The sequence below is a fragment of the Epinephelus fuscoguttatus genome, linkage group LG10, assembly GCF_011397635.1.
Source record: "Epinephelus fuscoguttatus linkage group LG10, E.fuscoguttatus.final_Chr_v1".
Classification (NCBI taxonomy): domain Eukaryota; kingdom Metazoa; phylum Chordata; class Actinopteri; order Perciformes; family Serranidae; genus Epinephelus; species Epinephelus fuscoguttatus.
Genome location: NC_064761.1, coordinates 6,225,596 through 6,239,819, shown reverse-complemented (window position 1 = coordinate 6,239,819; position 14,224 = coordinate 6,225,596). Strand labels below are relative to the sequence as shown.

The following is a 14,224-nucleotide window of genomic DNA, read 5'->3' as shown; positions in this document are numbered from 1 at the left end:
TTTTGGTTTATGGAATTTTGAAACCTTTTCTGGTGCTCAGCGAGTCACAAAGACCTTTGAGGATTGTCAGATTTAAATATATCAAATGTGAAAAAATGAATTTAAAAAATCGATTGACTTCCAAGATTGACATGTCCAACATGTAAATCACAATGAGGTCAAAAGGGAAAAAGAGGTCAAAATAAGAGTATGAGAGTGTCCCTATGGCTGGCTGAGGGTGTGTGTATGGGTAACACTGACATGTCAGCACATGTCATTTGTGTGTTCACACATACTCTAACATACAAACACACAATGACTGAGTGAACAAGTATGCACAAACAAAGCTGACATCTTTAGAACAGTGTAACGTTTCCCAATCCTTTCATTCACTGCAAAAACTTGCATATCAAGTTCGATCTTATGAAAGAAACACATTTAAAAGTACATTTAAAATTACAATAAAATCAATCGCTCAGGAATAATGATATTGTGTTCATGTATGGTCATTATGTTGCTGCTCCTGCTGCTCAGAGGAATTCACTTCAGAGCTTTGTGTTGTCAGTCAGGAAATACCCGAGACACTGAGCAAGTCACTGCAAGGCAGAAAAATGTCGGCCAAAGACACAATTAGTGTGTGTGTTTTTGTGTGAAGAGGAGGGGGCCGTGTGTCAGTGACAGATATAGGAGTGTATGCATTTGTTGGATTATGGTCTATTGTTTTCTAATTTTAAGAACACACACACACACACACACACACACACACACACAACAAGGTGCAGAGCAGTGAGAGTTTCAATAGAAGTCTATGAGAATTAAACACACTCCTCAAGTTTACATCCATTTATTCCCCAAATAATTTCAGTTTTTTTGCCTTTATCACATTAAATATTAGGGCTGTAGTCTTCTGGTCGACTGGTCAATTATTTGGTCGATATGCTCTCGTCCAACCAAATTCTCATTGGTCAAATAATCGTTGTGTTACTTACACAAGGAGAAAAGTGCTACATCAATAGCTTTCCAGGATGAATCCATTATTTCCTGCGGCGGGGGGGACAGGCTAAGTTGCCTGTGAAAATGGGGGTGTTTTCAAAACCCTTTGTTGAACTTTGAACTCACCCACCTTCACGTTCAGCGGGGCGGATAACGCAGTCCTGTCAGTTTCTGACACCTTTTCCCTCAGTGAGTGGAAACTAAGCTTGTATTTACTTGTATTTCACAGATAAGAAACAATAAATTGTGAAGACAGTAAAGCCTCCACTAAAATAGCATTTTAAGTCTTGTGTGTGATTTATCCTTCAGGGATTTATACTTCGGGATTTATCCTGGCTTCATATGAACAGAGGAAATCTCCGCTCGTCGCTAGGCTAATTAATATAATGTAAAATGCCATAGGCTGGTGCTAATAACGTTAGCATGTTGTATTTGTTTGGAAAACGTGTTTAGTATAAGACAGTTGTTTTGTCAGTAAATGTTGTGAGTTATAATGAAGCCAAACTGTGTGCCGTTACCTTTGCTAAATGTTACTGTTGTCCCTGGTTTTATATGAGACAAGGGAAAGATCACTAGACGCTAGGCTAATTTATACAATGTAAATGCCACAGACTTGTGCTGATAACGTTAGCATGTTGTATTGGTGGGGGAAATGTGCCCAGATAAAGACAAGTGTTTGTCAGTTCTGCGATTTATAGTGAAGCCAGTTTGCGTACTTGTGTACTAGCCATATTTAATGTGTGTTTTGAATTAACAACTTTACAGTGCACACAGCCCTCCACCGCCGACTAGCATTTTGGAGGTGTAACTGCAGAGTGACACAGACACACCACCGCAGAAGTAAAAATAATGTGCAGATTTTTTTCCCCCACAACTAATTAATTAGTTGAAGATTATGTACGACTTCAGTCGATCAAGATTAACTACAGCCCTAGGTTAACTACAGCCCTATTAAATATGTTGCTTGATAAATGACTTTATATATGTGTGTGTGTGTGTGTGTGTGTGTGTGTGTGTGAAAAGTTATTTAACAAGCAACAAGACTCAAAAGTCTACAGTCATGTTAGGCACAGCTGTGCTTTCTGCTAAATGTTAAAGTAAGTGTGCTACAATACCTGCAATGACAATGCTAGCACGTTGACTTTTAGCAGGTGTAATGTTCACTTTCTTAGCTTAGTGTGTAGGCATGCTAATATTTTCTACATAAAGTACAGGTGAGGCTGGTGGGAATGTTGTTAGTTCTGCAGGAATAGAGTGCTGCATGGATGACGCTTTTCTGTAGGCCAACAGGGAAGTTAATATCATAAGGGTTCCCTCGACAAAAAGCCAATGGGATTTTTTCATTAGATTTTGAAATATTGCAGAAAATAAGCTCTGTGGCAAACAAACGTTTATGATAGACTTAAATATTTTGTTCAGCAAGATACTCTTCATAAATGAACACCACTTTTATGACTTTTGAAGCGTAAATACAATTGGCAACAGTTAAAAGCTAACGAGCACCACGGTTGCATGATTTCAATGTCAACACCACAACAAGGCTGAAAAGTCATGTTCAGTAGGATGTGACGTGTTGATGTTCTGCAGGTACTTGTTAGCAATTGTTTTTTAAGACACGTGAAGGCTTCAGAATTCACAAGTGGGGTATTTACTGATGTATTTTATGTCATAGAACAAAACATGAAAGTCTCTTAAGCTTGTGTTCACCTTAGACCTTATTTCAGGCGTTAAAAAAGCATCACAGATTTACCAAAGTCTACAATAGAACAAAACAGGGATGTTGGGTGGAGGCATGAAGCTATCACCACAGAACTCAATGAGAAGTATCAGATTGTAATTGCAGTGCTATACACCTGCATGAATGTGATTGGATGTTACTAATCAGGTGGTAGCCAGACAACTGAGGAATGATAAGAGAATTTATGCTGCTCAACAAAAAGGAATTCTAACCTGTGTCCAAGGGTGTAATTCCTAGTTTACACAACAAAATAAAAAATATGAATTAAAACATTGCTGTTTATAAAATCTGCAATAAAAAGGAAAGCGAAATTGATACAATTTCATTCATAGTAGCACGTTTTAAACGTAATCCTCAGCTACCACATTTGTTAGAAAAGAGGTTAAATATCTTTTTTATGGTGCAGCAGATGGAATATTTTTCCATCCAGATAGTTTAAAGAGCCTTTGAGGATTCTAGAAATTGTTGTTGAAAAGACCTTGTGGGTTTTTCACAGATGGTCAGAGATTTATCTTTTAGACAAATGGATGCTTAGCGCTGTGCCTTGTTTGCAGTGAGATTACATAAGAGACACAAGGCAGAGAGGGAATAGTCAATAATGATAGAGAGCGGCACTTGGAAAGGTTACTTCAATAAACATCTCTCACCAGAGCTGACGCATTTACTGCTGATGTGATTTCACTGACAGTCTCTCTGCATCTGACTCTTAGACACACACACACCCTAATTATGAGAACAGAGTAGCTGCTTCAGATGGGTGTTACCATGTGGGAGAGTTTCTGAAACAATAATGAGCTCATTTGTCTGTTAGTGACTTTAACAAGCTGCAGAGCCTGTTTGACGCTCACATACCATCATAGCTCAATGATGTAGAGTAAGAACATCAAGGTCTTGACGCCCAGCTCTGAGTTTCTGCCTCCATTCCACGTGTTTTTAGACTTGAACTTTCACCTTGAAGACATAAAAAACATTCTTTCTGCACTGAGCTCCAAGTGTAAAATGAGCCTGATGTGAAAAAAAACTGAATATAACCACAGAACACTGACACTGACTGAACACAGAAACTTTCTTTTTAAATTTCTATGAGTTAAACAAAGTAGAACATGTTAATCAATGAACTTTAGAGATGTTGGAGTATTCTTTTTTTAAGTTGGGCAGGCAAGCCATTTTCAACTACTTTTCGTCTTTATGTTAAGCTTGGCTAACCACACCCCAACTCCAGCTCATATAGACATGAGATTAATACATTTGAATCCGATTATCTCTCTCTTAGAACGAGAGCGTACTTAAATGTGGGTAAACAACCCTTTTATTAAAGAATTATTAGCCAGTTCAAAGTGGTATAATAAGGCTCCATTCTCCATATTGTATGATTTCAGCTTACAATACTGTCCTTTCCTTTCATACAGATACATAGAGTTGTTTGAATAGCAGCAGATTTTGCAGTTATCTGCATTGTGCTCAGTCCGAGTAAACAACAGGTGGGTTTCCAGCAGAGAGCCTGGGCAGCAGCAGCTTCCTCTCTTTGTGGAGAGCAGATCTTTACAAAGGGGGGGAAAGTCTCACAGTTTCTCAGCTCCTCTGAATATCTGAGGGATTGTGTAATGGCAGCTGCAGTGACGCAGCATGATGAACTGCAGCCTGACAGCAAAACTAAGACCACTGTTACAGCCACGTTAGTGAAATCTAGGTTATGACAATGTTTTCTAACTGGGAACAAACTACCCTGCATTTTAATTAACATACATAATGATCTTTTTTTGGATGTCATATCAGCTGTCTGAATAGATGAAGTAATGCTGCACACTAAGCAGAGTGCTTTCTTTGAAGCCACTCAGGAGACTTGCAAACACAGTCATAGATTTACTCCACTGAAGTATATTTTCCATCAGACTCAAAACATCTAGCAGTGATTCAATAAACTGTATATGCACAGGTAGTAAGCGGCTTCAAAAACAAAGTAACACATCAGATGTAAAATTGAAAATGTGTGGCATTTAAGAGTGGAGAGCCGCTTATAACTGACAGTTTTGGACCTCTGGTAGCACTATGGAGCTGTTTATTCCATGCACAAATACAAGGATGCACATGTACACATACACACTCCTGCATTCCACCTGTGGTTTCACACTACAAATAGCAGTAACATGCCAAGAAACACAGCAAGTCTCTTGTAAATATTGAGGCATCCATGTGGATGCTGTTTTATCCTGAAATGCACAGAAGATTATATCTGTAGCAAAAAGGCATTTATTTTCTTAGAAGAGTGAGGCAAAAAAACAAATCCTATTATTTTTTTCCAATCTATAATGCAGAGGGTTTTGCAATATGGAATCTGTGCATAGAGAGCTGTCTCTCTGTTCAACTTAAAGCTCAACTGGTTATACTGCTACAGATCTGCTCAAAGACAAATTCAAATTCTTGAGTCAACTTTCCAAGCTGCGTTTACTAAAAGAATGTTGTCTCTGGCTGGTAATGTCACATCAGACCCCTCTTACAATTTGTTTGAAAAATATTTAGAGTTCCACAGCTTTACTAACTCTTTGGTTCCATCAGTCTGTCAGACTGATAAATTAGAGTTAATGTTCTCTTGCGCTGCATCCACTTACTCGTAATGTCTGATGTCATATATAGTGTGTTTGTAGAATTTGCTTTGTTTTTGATTGAATGTTGTGTTTTGTATTCATGTGAAACAGCATACGGCTTGGGATGTAAGACAAAGTCAAATGAAATGCACCAAAAAAGGCAGAGGAGGAAGACTGACAGCTACGGGAGTAAACGTGGATGTAAACAATTATGGATTTAGAATACTTTTTTTTTAAAAAAATCATCTTTGTAACCATTTTATGAGGAGGGTAATGTCTTCAACAGGTTTATCAGAGCTCAAGGCTTGAGAGTATGTTCACACTCCAGGGCCTAATGCTCAACTCAAATATTTTTTCCCCAAAATCCAATCTTCCTGCCTAGACTGTTCACATTCATGTTTGATGTGACCCATATCTGACGTCAGTGTGAACGTCTTTCTGCCCTGAAACGCCTCACACATGTACAGTATGTTGGAGCAACACAACAAACAACAACAAAACATGTTATTTGCAAAACAGGCATTTGGGGAAAAAAGGAATGATATGGGGTGTAAGCTTCATCTCCTCAATGATTTGCTGTGATGGTCAGATGACAATTCCTCATATGTTGAGGAGGAGACTGTCCACTCTTCCAAAGAGCCATTTCTCTGATGGCACTCTCCAAAACAGAAGCACATAGCTAATTATTATGCAGAATAACATCATCAGATCTTCGTTTGTTTTCAGGATATTGGGCTGCCATGAAATGGGACATTTTTCCAACTATAGAGGCTTCAGGATTATGAGCGGTTAGAACAATGACATAGGCTGAGAAGACCAAGAAATTCGAAAGCCACAGCTCTATTAGCAGCTATTGTTGGTAGCCTAGTTCTGTGGAGCGAGAGGTATGGGTGTGGCAGGGAGAGGAGTCAGGGGTGGTGAGGCTGCAATGTCCAAGGTTTGACCAAGGAACAGTTTCTCTAAACCTAAGCAAGTCCAGAGATATATTCCAATATCTCTGTCGGCACCTCACAATAACGCTGCCTCAGCATGTAGGCAAAGCATCTAGCAGTTGGGCTTTAGGTGACTGGGGCAGCCCACCGCAGCAGCCTTCTGTAGTGTTAACGGACCACCCCGACACTGTATGGCGACTGATCTGTGCCTGCATATTGACGTATGACATTAGAAAACCATTGCTGTACTGAAAAAACATAAATTCCAATATGACTGTTCTCACAGCGGATGCATGGCCAGTGGTCGGATATGTTTCGGATTTAGGACTACAGAGACTAGTCCATATCCAGTTGTAAAAAAAAGGATTTCTGTGTCAACACTACTCTGAAAAAAACAGATTTGTGTCACATCAGAGCAAAAAAAATCGGATCTGGTACACAATGATCGTAATGTGAACGAAGCCTGAGTAAGTAACACTGAATGTGAACATAACCTTTGTCAACTTTAACATTAGCTGTAGTAGTGTACTAGTGTGTGACTGTGGAGTAATAAACACACTGTTAAATGTGTTTTTTATTAACTTTGATAATAGTAAGCCCAGTCCTGAGAGAGAGATTCAACCCGTCTGCTGTGATTGGTCCAATACTGCAGCAACTGTGGTGAAAGTTGGCAGTTCAGAAATGTCACCAAAACATTCAAAAGTATGACTATTCTACACGTCTGTGGGATCTGATTCCATTCACATAATGAGTATTGAATGAAGTAGAAAAAAAAGGTACTTTATTGCCATCAGTATCACTTTAAGGGTACTGGTATTGTAATTTTTTTAAACAATACCAAGCCCTGATGATGTAGGTGTGGACATTTCCAGTTGCCTCTCTGTCAGTTCTGCTAAATTTGCGCCAAATTTAGGCTCTTGCATGTATTTTGCAAGTGTTGGTGGTGCTTTTTGTGGTTGGCTTTAGATGGCAGTGGCGTGTGGCTAGGAGTCATTCATCAGGATGAGGAAATCAACTCACCAGTCTATAAACTCTCCTTCTGCTGACTTGTGCTAGCCGGCCAGGTCGAGGTTTTTAAATGTAAACATCAACACTAAACTAGCATCCTGCTAGTCACTGTACAGGCATTGCAAAAGAAACCGGAGAACCTCTGTGCTGCATCAGTTTCCAGTGGGATATCAAGAACTGATCTGTATCTGTATTCCAGTTGAAACTAGTCAGGAACCAGTACCAGTTTAAAACTGGTCTTCAGTACCCATCCCTACACATGAGTCACTTAGTGGCCATGATGAGATGAGCAATGGTTTTAAGAAAACAGTTCAAACTGTTGAGTAATGCAGGAACTCTTTAGAGCAGACAGCAGGGCAGATGCTGTACCCTGTTGAGCTTCTCTGTTTGCCCTCTTTAGAAATATGTGGAGGATAAACATGCGTCACCACTCTGCCAGATGTTAAAGATGCTCCGAAACATCATCACTGGAAATAACATCTACACCAGTGGTTTGGTACATTCCTTTACTCGGGATCCACATGTTTGAAGCCTCACAGAGTTGAACTGCACAAGCTGCTGTGGCTGTTAGATTTTAGTGTGGAAAAATATCCCCTGAGGATCCATGAAGCCCAACAGAAACATGTTGGAGCAATTAGTGAAATATGGCCTCCACAACCTCATTATCAAGTATTTAAAGAAGGAGTTGCGTATTACATTTTCTGCATGGCCTCTTTCTTTTCTCAGATTATTCAGAAACAAAACCTGATTTTACTAAAGAGAGTTTGGAAGAAATCTGACAATGTTTCCACAAGAGCCACCATGTTTTCCAGTCTGATAATTGGAAGCAAAGACCAGTGACAACTCAGAGAGTGCTGCATTTGTTCAACTGGGTGTATGGAAATCCATCCAGAGCAAACATACCTATACAGACAAAAATGGATGCATCAGTTTAAGGTTTAGAAAATTGACACACAAAAAAATCAATTTAAAATGTTTCAATTAATTGTGATGAAAAGTTGTCATTAAAACACGACCCACAGACAACCTTTCACCTTGCCTGGCTTTTAAAACACTAGTACTCTTTGTCAGATGTAGTTAAAAATCTAAGAGAAGGCACATTTTACAACATCATACAGCCCAAACACAAGGAGGACAAATGTGTGGAGGGATTGGCCTCCACCAAAACTGGACTGCTGTCAACTCATGAATCACGTTTCATCCAACCAGCCTGCTCAACAAAAACCAGACATCCAACCCAACCCACTAAACTACCACACATTCAACAAACTCTCCCGTACACACAAACCCCACCCTCCACCCTGTACACACACAGACTCACACACACACATTTTACCACTGCAGACTGAGAGAGAGGAATGTTTTCACCATGAGAAATGGATGCACAGTGTCACCGCTCTGAGTTAGCCCTCATCTTAAACGGCTGGCCAGGAAAAACTGACGAGGCAAAGATGAAGGCACTGACTCTTCCCGGAGTCTCCAGACCGAAGCTGCTGCTGCACACTGAGAGCTATCTGAGCTGCAGAGATAAACAGCACCCAAAGGATCCCATTAAACAAGAGTCTGAAAGCCGGTTTCCTCCAACCTTGACTATATACAGCATATAATTTACAGTCTTATTTACAAGACCCAGCAGGCAGACGTGACGACAAAATACACAAAAATACACATATTTCCATGATTTTCCACTTCACAGGACAAGTTCTCGGCACAGTGTGGCACTGGATCAATATTTTTACTTTTCCACATTCAACACATGATACTCTGTCCCGTAACCACGGAAACAGCAGAGGCAACCGGTGTCAACATCAACAACAGACATGGAGGCATTTTCACAGATGATTATTTTTTCTGAGCACTACAAAAATATCTAAAAGGGAGACCAGATTATTCTGGGTTTGAAATCATTGTTGCCATTTGTGTCTTTGTTCTCTTTTGTTTATGCGTCGCCTTTCTGACTTTTCACCTTTATTCTGTTTGTTTACAACAGCATGGTATTACTGAGCACTGACCCTATCTGTTGTTCTTTTGACCCAAGAAGCCAAAACCGCTTTGATCCTGCACACTTGGGTTCTAGACTCATGAAAAAAGCGCTAGAACTCTCTGATCATCAATGCAACAACATGGGGCTACTGATACAAGTGCAGCTGTTCAATATCTAACATTACACTTCAACACCTTCATCAAACTGACTACTACCATGTTCCCCTCATAACACCACCCAGTCCAGTCTCGTTGAAATCAGTGAAATGGACACAAACTTTACAATGCATTACGTGGTGGTGGGCATGAAATGTATTAAAATTACCTGGTGGCAGCATAAAAAAAAAACAAAAACAAAAAAAAAAACACCAATGTACTGTCAATAAGAGTCCGTTGTCATGGTGGACATATGGATATGGTATAAAGAGTGAGAAAGTCTATGTAGGATGGGTGGTTGATCATGGATGTATAAAGGGAACAGGATACAGCATTGGAGGCAGGGCCCCATTCATTCCCATGAAAGTTGCTGGCGCATAAAGACAAAATGCCATGCCATTGTCATGCCAACCATCACATAATGTGTCGTTAAGAGGTCATGTCTATTACACGTATTTCTGTGAAATCTTTTTCCTGATGTTATGCAGTCATTAAGGCTGCTCTGATAAATTCCACAAAGTGCACATACAATCTGATTGATCACTGTCACCTGCTGATCTGAACCAGAGAAATCCTGATAAATTTTGTCTCGTTATCAACATAGTTACTGAATAATGGTCTAAGCAATCAGCTCAATCCTTTGATATTTGGCCTTTGCCGAATGAAATGATGGATCTACTTGTTTTTCTGAAACTCAAAAAGCCTAATATTTTGTTTCATACAAATGCAATAAACTCTCCTCATGTGAGCACCTCCACTGTAAAGCACTGCCAGAGACCCTGCACAGAGGAACAGACACACACACACATCTCCCAAAACTCAACAACACAGTTGATCCAGATATGAAACATAAAAGTAAAAACATGCTCACTGTCTGCAAATCTGTGCATGAATGCCTCCAAACAACACCTGTGCACATTAGCTAATGTTTTTGCTTTAGCCCGATTGATGAGAACACAGCCGACACTCAGCCACAGTCACACAGATAAACTTTACTGTGCCCAAGGGGGAAATTTATTTCCACAGCAAGTGGATCATCTACCCTCCCAGGACACAGATGCATCCATACTGGAGCTGCAACAACTAGTCAATTAATAGATTAGTCAATTGACTTCAAATTTAACTGCAGCTATTTGGATCATCGCTAATTGAGTCATTTTTAAGAAGAAAACATTTGGTCTCTCCAGATTCTATAATGTGTAGATTTGCTGCTTTTCCTTCTCCTTATTACAGTTCATACAATATCTTTGGGTTTCGGACAACACAAAACGTGTGAAGATATCACTTTGGCTGGAGAAAATTGCAACGAGTCTTTTTGATGTTTTATAGACTGATCGATTCACTGAGAAAATAACAGATTAATCAATAATGGGAATACTTATTAGTTGCAGGCAGCCCAGAGCCATAAACCCCCATAAAACTTACAAATCTTCTGCTGTTTAGTTGGTTACCTGCTGACTGTCTTATACTCTCTCTGTCATGCTGACATGTTCAGTGGAGACAAACACAACACTGAGCTGCATCAACGGCTCTGCAAATGCCTTTTGTAACAGAGAACTTTCTGTGCTGTTGGACTGAAACTATTCTTAAAGAATGCCTTTGTGTTCAACCGCTGGTATCAACTGAGTCACATCAACTTTTAACAACTGGAAAATGCATATAGACCAGACCAGACTCCATCTAGCTCCACTGTGAGAACTAAGCATGTTGCAAGAAAAATAGTAGAGGTGAGAAACATAGTCTCAAACTGCAACTCTCCTACTCCAAGCCAGGAAATGATGGATTTGTAAAACATGAACCAAAATTTAAAACTTTTACGACCAGTTATGGAGCTGCAGGAATTAGTTGTTTAATCAATTTGTCAAGCGACAGAGAATTAATCTGTAACTATTTTGATAAGTGATTAATTATTTTTGGGCCAAAATTCCAAAAAGCCAAAATTCTGTGGCCGCAGCTTCTCCAGTGAGGATTTGCTGCTTTTCTGTGTCACAGTAAACTGAATATCTTGGGTTCTGGACTGTGAGTTGTACAAAACAAGTCATTTGAAGACGTCACCTTGCAAACTGGGATGAGCATTTTTCACTGTTTCCTAATGTTTTAAAGACTTAAGGATTCCATTATCAGAAAAAAAAATCGACAGATTATTTAATAATGAAAATAAATGCTAGTTGCAGCCCTTATTAGTGATATAGTCTACATTGTTGTTCCTTTCCAATATTTCAGATTTTCATGCACAAAAACGCATTCATATTTTTATTCATTAGTGAAAAATCAGCAAGACAGCTATCCTTTTTTTTCATTTGCAAAATGGTGCAGCAGACAGAATGTTTCTTTATCTGAATGGTTCAAAACATCTTGAAAAACAAGTTGAAAACTGTGTTAAACATCAGATGGGGAGCACTCTGACTGGAGCATGATGCCAATACATTAGAGCAGTGATACTCAGTGGGGCCAGATACGGTGCCTAGTGGCCCCCCAACCATTTTCTAATTCACAATAAAAAAATAAACTGGATCACACTGAGAATCTTAGTGTGATCCAGTACATTAAAAGCATTGAAACAGAGCTTATTTCTAAAAAAAAAAAAAAAAAAAAAAAAAAAAAGGACCCCCAGACAGAGCAATATATTCTCACTCTGAACTCCTCAAATACTGACACTTGGTCATTGGCCCATCACATCAAAATATGACATGCTAGCTACCATTCCTGTCTGTTTTGGATATTCAGCAATGGCAAAAATGTCATTAGCATAGCATGTTCAAAACATACTAGCACACTACAGTTGAGTCAATTCACACTGGATACAAACAGCGGGCTCTTGGGTAAAAGTCCAGAGTCTGTTTGACCCATCTACCTTAATGACCTGCCCTCTCAAATGCAAATTTTTATTGCTCTTTATAACAACAGGTCGTCTCATAACTGCCTCCATGCGTCAATGTCTGATGCAGACAGGCCACTGATCAAGTGTCAGTATATGATGAGATGGGAGTGAGACAGAAACATTGGCTTTGCCCCAGCATGTCCTCAAATCCTAGAAACACCCCTGCGTACACCTGACCTGTGTATGCCTGCTGTGAATGGCCCCTGGCCTCCTGTACTTTTACAAAAGTGGCCCCCAGGCAAAGCAAGTTGAATATCCCTGCATTAGAGGCACAGACTGGAACCAGACCTGACCTACAGCACAGGTGCACTGAGGGTTAACCAAATTTTGGTTAACACCACAAAGCTTGGATCAGCTCTGGATTACTTGACTATGATTAAATGACTATGGTGGTCTCCAAACATCCTCCTGACTTATCTCATTTATGCACACATATAAATCCATTTAGCAAATAAAGTAGCAATCAAATATCAACATAATCTTCAAAAAGCAACTTCCTGCCCAAAGATTTCTAAATCAGCTCCTCCCATGTTGGCACATGAGGACCAGCAACCCTGCATGAACACCTGTTAGCATCTCCACCTGTCTATGGTACTCTGTGTGTCATTCACACACAATGAAAACAGCAGAAGCACCTTTTGTCTTCTCTACATATCCACTCAGGGACACACCCAGCAACAGAGGACACAGCAGACAAAAGGAGGGGGACAGGTCTTGGCAGACTCTCCCATCTCACTTTTCTTTTCCCCTGTAGGACTGGAAAGGCAGGAGTGACCTGATCAGCCCCGCAGACAATTGAGCTGAAAACAGTGACAGCAGCATTAAATGCCCTCCTAAGTTTATTATCTGTCAAACAAACTTGCCTGGAGGACTTTAGATTTATAGGAAAATATTTCTGTGGAAAGATCAGAGGAAACCAGACAGACAGGTTCCACAGCAGCCTGACTGACAGATTCAGATCTCTGCAAACAAGTTTGGTGAAAGGTGAAATGTATCAGCTGTTTGTTTCCACAGAAACTCTCAACTGAGTGAAATCTACATGTGAGAACAAGATTTGGATTTCAATCAATCAGGACATAAGATGAAATTCACAGATTCCACCGAAGCGCAAAAACAAAAGCGCGCTCCTTGATTGATCATACCGATCTCCACTTAACACTTACAGTTAGACACTGAGCTCCACAACAACACAGAGCTGGAGAAGTGGAAGTTTACTGTTTAGATCAACAGAGACGACCCGATGTGTGTTAAAGGAAACACGGTGAGAGCGCGGTGCGTCCTCGCCGCTTCGCTCCAAACGCGCTCCAAAACGTGAATGTTTGTGTTGTTTGTGTTTGTTTGTTTTTTTTTACCTTTGATGTAGTTGGATTTGGTCTCATCCAGCAGACTGGACGTGGAGATCCCCATGGTGCTGCTGCTGGGAGAGGATCCACAGGTAAGGGTTCAGTCCTCAGGTACTAACACCGTCACATCGATGTGCAGCAACAGTGTGAAGGAGGGAGTGAGGGAGGAGGAGCACGCCCTCCTCCTCCCCCTCCTCTCAACATTGTGTCATGCAGTGACGTTCACCCAGAAAAGCCTGCTCACTTTTTCTTTTTTTTAGCCCTGAAAATTACCTATGATGTCATCAGGTGTAGAAATTATGCAATTCAACAATGATTCGACACCATTCAGCATCTTCAAATTACTGTCATGAGATTACTAATCTATGCTCTCAGATCAAGGCAGCAGTTATATTGATCAGAAAAATAAATACCATGTACCACTTTCTGAAGCAAACATCAACAAATCATAATCATAAATAAACTTGCCATTATTATTACTACTGGTTCCAGTATTATGGTGTACTGTAGGTCTGCCCATGGTTTACCTGTTGTTGGTGAAAACAGGCTGATGTCATCAATCAAACATCACTAATGGTAGCAATTATAGCTAAGTTACCCGCAGCTAATTAGCCACACATTCATCT

The 14,224-nt window shown here is 40.0% G+C and overlaps 1 protein-coding gene across 1 annotated transcript in view; it reads right to left on the bottom strand.

Annotated features, from left to right (window-relative positions):
* The window catches only part of niban1a (niban apoptosis regulator 1a), a 45,372-nt gene extending 31,603 nt beyond the window's left edge, over positions 1-13,769 (bottom strand). Inside the window, exon 1 of the mRNA XM_049588029.1 lies at positions 13,608-13,769. Within this exon, the coding sequence (XP_049443986.1) occupies positions 13,608-13,662 (55 nt within the window). The 5' untranslated portion in view covers positions 13,663-13,769. The remainder of the gene's footprint in view (positions 1-13,607) is intronic.
* Positions 13,770-14,224: the final 455 nt, after the last annotated feature.